The sequence below is a fragment of the Pantherophis guttatus genome, chromosome 3 (genome assembly GCF_059756535.1).
Source record: "Pantherophis guttatus breed Tessera chromosome 3, ASM5975653v1, whole genome shotgun sequence".
Lineage (NCBI taxonomy): Eukaryota > Metazoa > Chordata > Lepidosauria > Squamata > Colubridae > Pantherophis > Pantherophis guttatus.
In genome coordinates this window covers 128654659-128668219 of record NC_142065.1, presented here as the reverse complement: position 1 = coordinate 128668219, position 13561 = coordinate 128654659, and the positions used below count along the sequence as shown (strand labels likewise).

The 13561-nt window shown below is 35.7% G+C and overlaps 1 protein-coding gene across 2 annotated transcripts in view; it reads right to left on the bottom strand.

The window, feature by feature from the left end:
- NFX1 (nuclear transcription factor, X-box binding 1) overlaps window positions 1-13561 on the bottom strand; it is a 40510-nt gene that overhangs the window by 9698 nt on the left and 17251 nt on the right. For both annotated transcript variants that reach the window (XM_034411857.2, XM_034411859.2), the window contains exons 11-17: window positions 10867-10897; window positions 9513-9595; window positions 6462-6570; window positions 5159-5278; window positions 3490-3569; window positions 2508-2738; window positions 816-889 (exon numbers count right to left, since the gene is read on the bottom strand). In XM_034411857.2, coding sequence (XP_034267748.2) covers window positions 816-889; window positions 2508-2738; window positions 3490-3569; window positions 5159-5278; window positions 6462-6570; window positions 9513-9595; window positions 10867-10897 — 728 coding nt within the window. The remainder of the gene's footprint in view (window positions 1-815; window positions 890-2507; window positions 2739-3489; window positions 3570-5158; window positions 5279-6461; window positions 6571-9512; window positions 9596-10866; window positions 10898-13561) is intronic.

The window sequence follows — 13561 nt, the reverse complement described above, 5'->3', positions numbered from 1 at the left end:
TTAATCAGAGGCAGTGAAATAATATAGCCTATGAATGCAACTTTGGCATCAATTCTGCAATCTGAAAAACTTAAACAAATATCTAGTACATGCACTTGTGATCTTAACTACACTATTATATTACTTTATTTCTTAACAGGTTTTAGTGTTAGATTTCCAGAATATCAGAACTTAATTCTCTCCCTCGAAATTGTAATTTAAAAATTAGATAACGCTCCCCTTTATATTTAGTAAACTTTTCAAAATATTTGCTTTTAACCTTATACACAGAGACTATGTTAAATCTGTTAAAGAGATGTTTTCTGGTGGGCTCTCAGTTAATCTAGACCGAGTCCCTAGTTATAGGTCTGCTGAATTTTAACAACATTCGTAGAATTAATTTATTCTCTACCTGCCCCCCCTGCCCGCTTATGAGAAATGAGTAATGGGAATTCTATTTTCGTAAGACTGGCTACAGCCTATTATATAGAGAATAAATAATATAAAATATTAAATATTAGCAACTTCATACAGAGCCAAAATTATCTCTGGCACTGGAAACACCAGTCTGCTGAATGTTAAATATCTCTCGGGAGATGTGCATGTGCATACAGTATGTATTACACAGCCATCCAATTTGGAGTAAGAAAACTCATTACAGACATGTTCAATATGAACCAAGGGAGTAAAATTAGTTGAGCAGGAGAACTGTCCATGATAGCTAAATTAATTGATACTATATGAATACATTCAGAAGAAAATGAAATCACAGCTACATTTTTTTTTATTCTTCTGCTTCTGTGCAATAAAAAATGCAGGTCACTGCCTTAACAGACCTTTGATAAGTACTTGCTGCTTCTGAGCAAATCATAGACTCTTTTTTTCTTCCACACTCACACTGAAGCTCAACCTATAACATCAGAAAAACAGTAATTAGTATCACAGAAATTTAACATCATAATTGCTAAGCAGAACAAAGGGCACATTTGCTTACTGGAATGAAATGGACTCTTGTTAATTTCAAGACAGTTTAGTTTTCTTATGTCACAATTATGACACTAAACAACTCTGATTATTTGCTAAAATCTAAACTGAGTGGACTAGAGGAGTTTTAAGATAAAATCTATGATATATTATGCATCTTAATCATCTTGCAATGACACAGACTCAACAAACTGCATTACCAGAAGTGCTGGGGGAGATATGTCCAGAGACCTGTACTTTGGAGAGTGCTTCAGGCCTCTCTACTCTCCGCTTCTTTTTACACCTACATGAAACCACTGAGGAAAGCCAAAGCAAGGGTTTAGCCATCAGGAATATTGTGGTAATATCCAACTATATATCATGGTCCCAGGCAAACAGTAGAGCTGTTTTATAGTAGAGCTACTGTGTGCCGAAAAGCCATTAGAGTCTGAATCGGACAGTAGGGTCTGAGACTTAATCTCTTCAAGACAGAGGATCATTGTGGTTGTGGCTAAAATATTTTGTTTATTTTATTTTAATTTATGAAATTTGTTTGTTGTCCCTCTTGCTGTGAGGCGACTCTGGGCAGCTTACAATAGTAAAAGCAATGAAACCACATAGACATATATATCTAACTGCAATAGAAATACAAATTCCAGGGGAAGATCATCTTTGATTACCCCATCCAGAGGTAGTTTGCAATTGAGTCTTCCCCCAATTCGTAGGTCCTATTCAATCAGCAGGTGATTGTTGTGTCCAGGACTTTTGTATGGTTATATCTTGAGTGCCACTTGCAGGCATGTCTGTACTGATTAAAACATGAGTGCCTTAATCACTTCCCACCTAAATTAATGTAACAAGCTCTCTACAGGGTTGCTTTTAGAAAGTATTCAGAAGCTATGGGTAGCGCAAAATACCCCAGCCTAGATATTTTGAGGTATGAATACATCGCAACAGACTTGAATGCCCCACTGCTTTGGGAAGTACATTGGTTGCCAGCTGTCACTTTTAGGCCCTTATAAAACTGTGAGTTGGGTTACTTATGGGAACATATTCTCACATCTTCATCTACCCATTCAATCAGATTGAAAAAGGTAAAAACCCTCCAGGTCCTGTTTGAAAAAGTCAGGTTTAGTAATTGGCATTTTTTATCACCCTACTTTGCATCCATAAAGATCTGATTTGACAATGTATAAAGTAAATAAACTGGAATGGAAATGGAAAAGATGGTCTAGGTAGCTTGGATGTCAACTTTCTTAGGCTATTTTGGCCTAATTTTAAGACCAAGATCAATCTACTTCAATAGTTTAAGTAAATAAAACATTAAGAAATCTTAGGATGAATGAGCAATGAGATTTGAGCAATTCAATGAGATTTGAGCAATTAGTATAGCATTTTTTAATTAAATAAACAATACAATTTGAAATCTAGAAATACACATAGCAAATATTTCATAGCAAAAATGTAACAAAGCAGTATTTATTTGACATACTGTGCTTAGATTATTTGCTGAAATGACATCTGTGCTTGCTTGAGAGGTGTAATGAATTGTCACAGCCACCTACCTTTGAACGGCAAGAAGTTGTAGGACAAGGTAAAGCTGGATGGCATGGAGACATACATGGATGATTACAGTGAAGTCTAAGAATAGTGCATGGCTGTCTGCACTCTTCATCTATGAGGCACTCCCCCTTGTGACAGATCCTTTTACATTTGTGCATTCCACATTTTAACATTCGATCACAGGAAAGACCACAAGAAATATCAGTGAGGTAACAAGGAATATTGCTCCGTAACTGAATTAGAAAGAAAAAAGCAAAGAGATGGATGCCATCTATGTTAGAAAGGAAGTAGTTAACGTGCTCCTTTTTAAAATATGGAGATATATATACCATTACTATCAACTTGACTGCAATCTCTCTGGCAGTCTACTGGAAGCATATGTACCCAAACCAAGGGTGCTGAATCAGTACATCACAAATTACTTGAAATTTCAGATTTCTTCTTCATAGTGAGATATGCTGCAGCCAGATAAACTCATCTATTTTTTTCTTTTCCTTTGTTTTTTTATTGACAACAATAAAATAAACCTATCTAAAAACTTTTGTGCAGAGCTGTGCACAGAATTGTTCACAAACAATTCAAACTTGTTATTATGTACCTCAAGAAAAGAAGTAGGACAATGCTGTTTGGTGAAAGTGAAAATTTATCACACTGGTAGCTGTGGTTTCATTTATTATTGAGACTATATTAGGTTAGGTTTTAATTGTACAGCCAATTAAATACATTCAAATGGGTTTTTGATTGTTTATACCTGACATATTAATTATAGCTCCTTTCAAAATTAACTGTTAAATATTATACTTTCATCGTTACTTAACTTTACAAAACAATGAAGTTTTACAAATTGTACAATTTTCAGAAAGAAATTAGGAATGAAAAACTTGCCTGAAAATTTTCTCCCCACATCATAAGGCATATATTAGGAAAAAAAAAACAAATAATAAAATATATCCCTAACAAAGGTAAAATACAATATTCACTTACTTCATGTCTTCCCATACACCATTTCTGAACAAGGTATGTACATGGTGGACATTTCTCTTCATTATGACAGGAATGATATACTATATATACAGAAAAAAGAAAAATAAGCACAGGAATGCTCTCCAACAACACCTAATGCATTTTAATATGTTATTTCAGCATTATATTTCCATGTTCTACTATTGAAGTATGAGTGTAAACCAATTTTATCTTTGAATTTACTGTATAAAAAACTTCATGAAGGTATGAAGTTGCCATCCCATCCAAACTGTGTTTCCTTTTTAGTTAAGACAGCAACCATTTTAACATTTGAAAAATACTTAGAAATCCTTTACAACAATAACTTTTATAAAGCTAAACAAACATGTCCAGATATCCAAGTGTTAAGTATAACAAATTAGTCATAATGTACACATTATTTGTCAGGCATGAAAGAAAAATAACAACATTCAGAGCCATCTGTATCCTAAAAACAAAACAAAACTGAAAACAACCTGTCACACTTGATCTTGATCCAAACAGCAAAGGATGGTAGCCCTTTATTAATAAACAAAATCTAAGCTGAGATTTCAGAACAGGCTTAATTTCTTTACTGGAAATTCTGGCATTGTTTTAAATTAGAACATGCTCCGTGGCTTCTCCAGAATACACTAGTTGGAAAGGCACTTCCACTTTTTTTAAAAAAAATATTTTTATTAAACAGTTTTTAATCGTTTTTAACAATTTTCCTCTTTGCAACATTTCCGTATCAGTATACATCTGCTATGTGTCCGTTTTTCCCTTTACATCTATATAACTACACATGCGGTTCCATTATCCTTTATACATACTACCCTGTTTCCCTGAAAATAAGACATCCCCTGATAATAAGCCCAATAGGGGTTTTGAGCACATGTGCTAAAATAAGCCCTCCCATCAATTAGAAATGTATAGTATAAATGACACCAGACACTTATTCATGTATATATGTATAAACACTGCGAATCCGATGTTAAACAGAATTGTTATTATATTTTATTTGTGTAAAAAAAAAAATCAATAAAAATTGTATTAAGAAAAAAAAAATAAGCCCTCCCCGAAAATATTTAAACGTAGTTGGAAATCAGGTAAGATGGCAAGAGAAGCCCCATCTTGCTCCATGTGACCCAAAATAATAAGACCTCCCCGAAAATAAGGCCAAGTGCTTATTTCAGGGTTCAAGAAAATATAAGACAGGGTCTTATTTTCAGGGAAACACGGTAATATATTAATATACTGATTTATAAACATACATTTTATGTCTCTTCCACTTTTTGTCAGCAGTTCTTCTATTTCTAGTAAACATCTAACACAATGTCCATATCTACCCTAATCAAGTTGCACTGATTTGTACAATGGTTTGTTCAATAATCTGTGATAAAACTTGTGCAGCTGAAATTAAACTACTGGATATGACACTCACACATAGATGAAAATGGGGCTTAGAAGGTAATAGAAGCTTTCTGCTAGCAGAATGGCAGCACTAATTATAGATTGTGATTTCAAAGACAATTTCAATGCAACAGCACTAATGAAAGTCATTCTAATATTTCTGAAATCATCTGACCACATTATTTTGTTCCTTACACCACACATATTAAAATGTTTTGCACCTTTAGCAAATAAAAAACAGCTTAAATGTATACTTTACCTGGATGATCGCATTCATGAGGCCTGGTACATGAATTTTTACATTCTGGTGGTCGAGTACCACAAGGTACTGGGGGATAAATTACTGATCCACCACAATAACAAGTTAATTCCTCAAAACCTAGAGGAACAAAGATAAATTACTTCTCAATATTAATAGGGATATGCAGTACAGATAGTACTCGACAATTGTCCAAAATTTCGTTTGTTAAGTAAGACATTTGTTAAATGAGTTTTGACCTATTTTATGACATTTCTTGCAAGAGTTGTTAATTGAATTGATGAAGTTGTTAAGTAAGTAAACCGGTTATTAAGTGAATCTGGCTTCCCCGTTGATTTTGCTTGCCAGAAGATCGCAAACAATCCCATGACTGAGTCATAAATATGAACCAGTTGCCAAGCATCTGAATTTTGATCATATGACCATGAGGATGCTGCAAAGGTTGTAACTGTGAAAAATGTTCATAAGTCACTTTACTAAGTGCCGTTGTAACTTTGAATGGTCACTAAATGAATTGTTGTAAGTTGAGGACTATCTGTACTTATGATGTGGTGCTGTGATTGTGCAGTGGTTAGAAAACAATATTGCAGGCTAACTCTCCACTGTCAGGAATTCGATCCTGACTGGCTGAGACTTGACTCAGCCTTCCTTCCTTCCAAGGTTGGTAAAATGAGGAGCCAGATTGTTGGGGGCAGTATGCTGACTCTGTAAACCGCTTAGAGGGCTGTAAAGCACTGTGAAGTGGTATAAAAGTTTAAGTGCTGTTGCTATGTGATATCCAAAAGATGCTTTGGAAAGCATTGTAATGCAAAAGTAGTATCCCCTGCTCCTTGCTCCTTCCCCACATTGTTCAGTTAGAGTCAAATCTAAGACAAACAAGTTGAAATGAATTTAGATAATTAGGAATCATGAACACATGCAGTTGTACACTCAGTAACAACTCAAGCACTATACACAGAAAGAGTACTTTTGCAATCAATCATGATTAAAACAGTCTGGCTTCTGAGAAGGCTTTACTATAAATGGCATTCTGACTTCCTTAAGGTATTTTTATAGGTATAACAGTGAGCAAGACTTCAATCTAAACGTAATAGGGGAGGACAGTGCATTCAATAAGAAAATTCCCATTGAAACAGACCATAAATAGCAGGCACCTAAACATAAATAGATTCCTAAAGCAAATGCCACAGGGCTTAGTCACCTTCATTAGATTATGCATAAAGTACTGAATCATCAAAAGTATGTTATTTTAAACAAAACATTATATACTGACAAACTACAGACAATCATGATGAATGCTTACTGGTCTGCCAACACTTTTGACAATTGCCACGGTGACAAGGTTCCTCACATCTGTGGATACCACAATTCAGTTTACGTCCACAAATCAAAGAGCACTTGTGCTCCTTATCCTAAAAAAACATTTAAAAAAAACAAACAAACATGATCCGGAACTAAAAAATGACAATTAATTAGTAGTCTTCACTCGGCATAGAAATTCCAAATCAGTATCCATTCAAAAGCATTTGACCTGTCTTCTCCCAATAATGATATTTGAAAAATAGTATTTTATAATGAAAATTTAGAATAATATGCTGAGATTTTTTTATACTTTCAAAATAAATTTCTATCAGTGCAAGCACATTGTTTTACCCAGTATTCAAAAGGAAAAAAGCAATTGCTGGAAAGCCTTTATTTAGAACCTTCAACACTTTGAGGAAGCCTTCTTTAGCTATCATGTCCTTCATATCAGAAGATGCAAACAGTGGAACAGCTGCTCCAAAGGAAAGAGATGTAACACAGACAATCCTTCAGATTCTCTTAGACTGGTAAGGATTGCAGGAGCCTGAATTAGATTTTCAATGGGAGTGCACTCTCAAGAACAGGAAGATGAAAGTAACTAAACGATCTTGCACAGACTAATTTTCAGTGTATTAATCTTAATACTGACCATTACAACAAAGGATGGATTATGGAAGAAATCGTCAGGTGTGGATTAAACCTAATTTGGGGCAATATTCTGTTATAGTATATGCAAAATGTTTACTTATGCGTCTCCAGGCCATTATATAAATAGGCCAGAACTGCATTTCTGTACTGTGTGGCATTTCCAAAATGTTGGAGAGAGAGAACAAAGCAGTTAATGGCTTACTGTGAGAAGTTTGTAACATTTTTTATTGATAATCACCCAAATTTGTCTTGACTTGGAATTTAAACTGAGACAGAACATAATAATCTAACTGTGGCAACCATAAACCTTGTTGACCTGGCTTTTTTTCAGTTTGTGAACGTGAAGCATATGGCTCAAGCATGATGTGATTAATGCTGCCATGTTTACCTGATCACTGCCCCTCGAAGCTGATTAAATCAATTAAAGAGAACTGAGGATATGATTAAAGAAGATATTAATGCTTTTTTGTATCTTTCCCCATGAAAAAAAGGCAGTGAGAAGACCAATATTATATGTCTTCCCTTGATTCAGAGTGAAAAAAATCAGTTGATCTCAAATGTCGAAGATATTATTGCTAACTACAGTTTTCTAGAAAATGATAGGCATCTGAAGATAGTGATTATGTGCACTGTTTCACTTGTATTTTTACCTAAGATATGGGACTGAAATTGCTCTGATCAACTTCACTGATGTATGTAAGAAACCAAATGGGATGACTACAATCTATACTCTTGAACTCCCAAATGCTATCATTACCACATTGTGATAGCCTTGTTTATCACGTAAGAACTAGAAATTGGTATCCCTATTTTATGATGATAGTTCCAGTCCTACATGTTGGACTGTGACCATGAGGTAATCTTCCGATGTCCCAGGTGTATGGATTTCCATGCCTTCCTTTCCTGTTCCGTGGACGGAATTGCCTGCTGTGACTGTCACCATTAGTTAAGGAGGGCGCGAGGCGTGTGGGGTGCGTCACTTGGCCTCCAGCTTCTTTTGCAGCAGCAATTGGCAGCAAAAGTGGCCATGCTTGCTGGAGGTGGGGGCCTGAGCAGCACCCGTGAATCAGCTGTTTCTTGAATGGTGGCTGGAGCGCCTTAGCTGATCCCATTAAAGGACCGAGAAGCCCGGAGATGACAGGGAAAGGAAGAGGTGTCTCCTGTGCTGGCCACGCCTATTCCTTCACTAGGGCTTATTTTCGGGGGAGGGCGCATATTTACGTCCACCCCAAAAATCAGGCTTGGCCTTATTTTCAGGACATGTCGTATATTCGGGGAAACACGGTACCTTAATAGGAAGGCTCCATTATAGCCCTATGTAAAGGACCGCCTGTAAATGCACACAGAGTGGATTAAACTGTTTGCATTCATAGTGTTGGCACTAATGCAGTGCTTTCAATGTGTATGCCCCATTGTGAGTCTACTTACTCTCTTGCAATCCCTTCCTTCGCTGCCTCTCAAGGGTGGGGGGGGGAACAACAGATTAGGCATAGGACAACACATATTACTGTAATGATAATCACATGACTGAGGGACACTGTTAAAGTCATAAAAGTTGGCATTAGTTGTAAAGTTATTTTTCAGCATCATTGTAAATGATTTCTGAGCAAGGCACTCGATAAACAAGGACCACCTGTACTAAACTATGTCCTTGACATAGGGCCATAATGGAGCCTTCCCATTATGGTAGTATGTCATAATGGTCATAAAATGTGTGATTTAATGACCTTTGATGACATGTCTTTGTTACTGTCAGGTCCAAGTCTAAAGACTACAAGGCGAGATCCAATCGAGTCCAATCCTTTATTTGTTTATACATAATGGACAGAATCTAGCCAAACTAAAGTTAAAACCTTGTAGCCTACTGGACATATCCTGAGAGATACTAGGGTGTGGCTATCTTGAATTCTTCCCCCCTCTCCCATCCAGTTTGGGACAGTGTAGTCTCTTAATCTGGACCTGCCTAGACAGTAAAGCTAGGAAGGACCTCTGAAAATCTGTGCTTGATCCTACACTTTCTGATTTTAGGAAAAGAGTCAAAATAGTTTAGTAAGACTTTTTCCTGAATAGAATTAATGAATAATAACATTAAAAATTTCTATTACATTGCAACTGTTTATGTCTTGGCTTTTTGCCAGTTATCTTAACTAGCCACTTGATAAAAATCAGAAGTCAAAGTATACTCATGAATAATAACAATAAGGAAACTATTTCCAATTCATGTCTTCAACCAATTCAGTTTCAGTTACTAAAAACTAAAAACCGATTTCTTCAACTGATTATTAGTGAAATTCAGGATGATTATGCATTCTGATTATTGGTCAATCTTGCTAGATCTACATAATTAAAGTAACAGTGTAATTATACTGACACAACTTTTTCTTTCACACATTCATGAACTTACCACACAGCATGTTTCATTACATTTGTGTCGTCCACATGACAATTTCTTGTTGCATCTTTTGTCACATAAGAATGGAACTTTAACTTTAAAAAAAGAAAATGTTTAAATTATTATTATAAATTGATAGTAACTTAATGTAATGAAGTCAATGTTTTATGTTCCCCGTTATTAGATATATTTTGCCACTGAAAAACCTTTATAATAAAAAGAAAGGAAAACAAATAACACTAGCTAACTTCAGAATTCAGAAAGTTTAAGAAAAAAATACTGAAAAATTACATTTCAATATATTTATTTTACTGCTTATTCAAAATATAATAGAAAGAGAAAAGCTAGAAATTGATTAATGGTAATTGCAGGCAATTATTCTGTACCTAAGAATAATCTGTACATTTCATAAATATGAAATGATTTTCTTCAGCTTCAATGAAAATGTCTAAACTATAATCTTGATGGGAATATGTTAACTATGTATATCATACTTATTTCCATCTCCTAATGCAAGGGTGTCAAACTTGATTTCATTGAGGGCCGCACCATGGTTGTGGTTTGACCTTGGGAGGGCAGGGGGGCATGGCCATGGTGGGCATGGCCGATTTGAAATAATTCATTTTGGGGGTGCCTGTGGTGTCCTGAGCGCTCTGCCAGTGAAAACGGGTTCTGAGCTCCGTTTTCAGCTGCAACAGCCACCTGCAACCCTCTGTCAGCAAAAATAGAGCTCTGTTTTCGTTGGCAGAGGCATCAAGGGTTAGTCCTTTGCTGTTTCCAGGGCGGCCCTGTGGGCCAGACCTAAGTACCCCGCAGGCCAGATCTGGCCCACGGGCCTTGAGTTTGACACCCCTGTTCTAATGAATATCCTTCATTTTTTAATCTTTTGTTCTCTTTTCTATATGACCTCCTGCTGTTCTAGGATCCCTAAACCCAAGGTAAATGTTGATGGTATACAGGAAGATGCTTTGTTTTGTCCTTATTCTAATAGCAAATAGACAATATTAGCTAAAACCCAGTTTTTTGAAAAACATATCACAGCATAACATGTTGAATAAGCTCTGGCTCTTTCCAACTATTTGTGGTATGATATATCAAAATAGTAATATTGACTATTCACATTCTTTGTATGTATGTATGTATGTGTGTGTGTGTGTATATATATATATATATATATATATATATATATATATATATATATATATATATATATATATATATATATATATATATTGGCTTTTCAACTTCAGCTATGTTAGAAAAAAGTTGACAAGTGAAAGTGGGTCTTAAACTATTAATGGCTAGTAGCCAAATGCTTCTGTCTAATATTTATTATATGCTAGTATATGATGTTAAGGTTATTTACCTTGATTTTTTAGAGAGGCACATGGAACTTCCTAAAAAGGAAATTAAATTGTAAATATTTATACTATCATTCTGACATTTAAGAAAGATAAAGCAGTATGTTGTAATGTGTATTTCACAGTCTTATTGTTTGCAAAGAGCAAAAGGTATTCTTTACACCAGTTTAGCAATTGAAAGTTCCCCTTATATTAAAAAATACTGATTCCACGTGGAGTCAACAAAGTTTTGGAAATAAGAAAGTATGCATTTTCTTGGCTAAATTGAAATTAAACTCACATTTAGAAATCTGAGAATTAGAAGATTCTATTTGAAGAATGACTTATAGATTAAATGTGATACAGTGGATATAGAAAGTCTACACCTCTGTTAAAATGCATGGTTTTCAAGATGTAAAAAAAAATCAGACCAAGATACTGTAGGTCACTTCAGAATTGTTTCCACCTTTAATATAATATATAAGCTGTACAATTCAGTTAAAAAAAATCTGAAATCTTTTAGAGGGAAAATAACAATAAAAAATGAATAATTTGGCTGCATGAATATTCACACCCTCTTATAAGTAGGGATGTGGCTGTGTTCAGAATAAACCAATCACATTGAAATAGATGGTAAATAGTAGTCAGTACATATCTGCCACCAATTAAAGTGATTCTGTTCTGGTAGGATTTTTCTGACATTGACTAAGCAAAAGCCATAGTCTGCAAAGAGTTTACGAAGTATCCAAGGGATCTCATTATTAGAAGATAGCAGTCAGGAGAAGGGTACAAAACGATTTCCAAGGTATTGTATATACCATGGAACAGAGTGAAGATAGAGATCAATAAGTGAAGAAAACATAACACAACAATGACATTTACCAAGAACTGAATGTCCCTCCAAAATTGATGAAAAAAAAGAAGAAAACTGGTCCAAGAGGTTGCCAAGAGACCTACAGCAACATTAAAGAACTACAGGAATTTCTGACAAGTGCTGGTTGTGTACTACATGTGAAACAATCTCCTATATTATTCATATATCTGGACTGTGTGTCAGGGTGTCTTTTCTCACAAGAAAAACATCCAAGCCTGGCTACATTTTGCAAAAACCAAATCAAGCCTTACAAAAGCATGTGGGAAAATGTATTATGGTCCAATGAGACCAAGGTAGAACTTTTTGATGATAATTCCAAGAAGTATGTTTGACACAAACAACACATTGCATGTCACCAAAACTACACTATACCACAGTGAAATATGGTGGTGGCAACATTATGCTTTGCAATTGCTTTTCTTCAGGTGGAACCAGGGCCTTAGTCAAGATGGAGGGAATTATAAACAGTTCCAACTATCAGTCAATTATGACACAAAACCTTCAGGCTACTGGTAAAATGCTGAACATGAAAAGAAATGTCACCTTTCAACACAACCAAATCCATACCTCCAAACATACCTCCAAATCAAGAAAAGAATGGCTTCATTAGAAGATCAAAGTTTCTGAATCCAGTTGTAAATCTGTGGGGTGATCTAAAGAGGGCTATGCATAGGAGATGCTGTCACAATCTTACAGATTTGGAGTACTTTTGCAAGGAAGGGTGGGCAAAGATTCCCAAAGCAAGACGGGCATTGATATGCCATATTGATAGGCTCCTGAAAGGCTGAATGCTGTCATAAAACCAAAACGTGCTTCAACAAAATATTAATTTAAGGGTGTGTGTAAAGTTTTTTTATTGTTATTGTCCATTATGATTTCCCCCCTAAATGATTTCACTTTGTTATTCAATTATATTGTACAGCTTATATGTTAAAGGTGGAAAGTGATTTATCTGGTCTGATTTTTTTAACATCTCAAAATCCTGGCATTTTAAGAGGGTGTGTAGACTTTCTATATCCACTGCATGCAGGTAATCTTCAATTAACAATGGTAATTGAGATCAAAATTTCTGTTGCTAAGTGATGCAGTCATAAGTGATATGTTACAATATCATTACTTAGTGATGGCAATCTTAGCACTCCCTACTGCTGTCACAAAGCAGGATTATATGTTATTAAGACTCCTAGGTGGCTTACAAGGAGACCAGCAGGGACACAAGGTGTAGTGGGGGAAGGCCCATAAGGAGACAGCCCATGGCTGAGTGTGATGGAGTCAGCTGTTGTGAGTAGAGGGGAGGGGACTTACTACAGCTACTGTACTTGTGATCCTCCCTGAAGCTTCTTCAATGACTCTGCTTGTGGACGCTGGTAGGGAAGGTTGCAAATGGCAAATCGTGTGGGATGTTACAATCATTCTAAATGTGGGCCAGTTGCTAAGTACTCAGATCACATTTAAATGAGAGCAGGGGTGTATGGTCAGAACTTTGAGAACTGGTTCTAAGTAACACTTGTTCACTGAAGTCATAACTTTGAACAGATGCTAAACAAATGGTTGTTAAATGAGGACTACCTGTAATTCCACTACATTATGTGTAAGTTTTGCCCACAAATCCCTGATGGCACAGTGGCCAAAATGCAGTATTGCAGATAAACTTTGCCCACATCCTAGAGTTTGATTCTCACAGGGCTGAAGGTTGACTGAGCTTTCCATCCTTCTGAGTTTGATAAAATGAGGACCCAGATTGTTGGGGGCAATATGCTGACATTGTAAACCGCCCAGAGAGTGCTGTAAAGAACTATGGGGCAATATATAAGTGCTATTGATCTTGCCAACAGTCTTTGATGCTA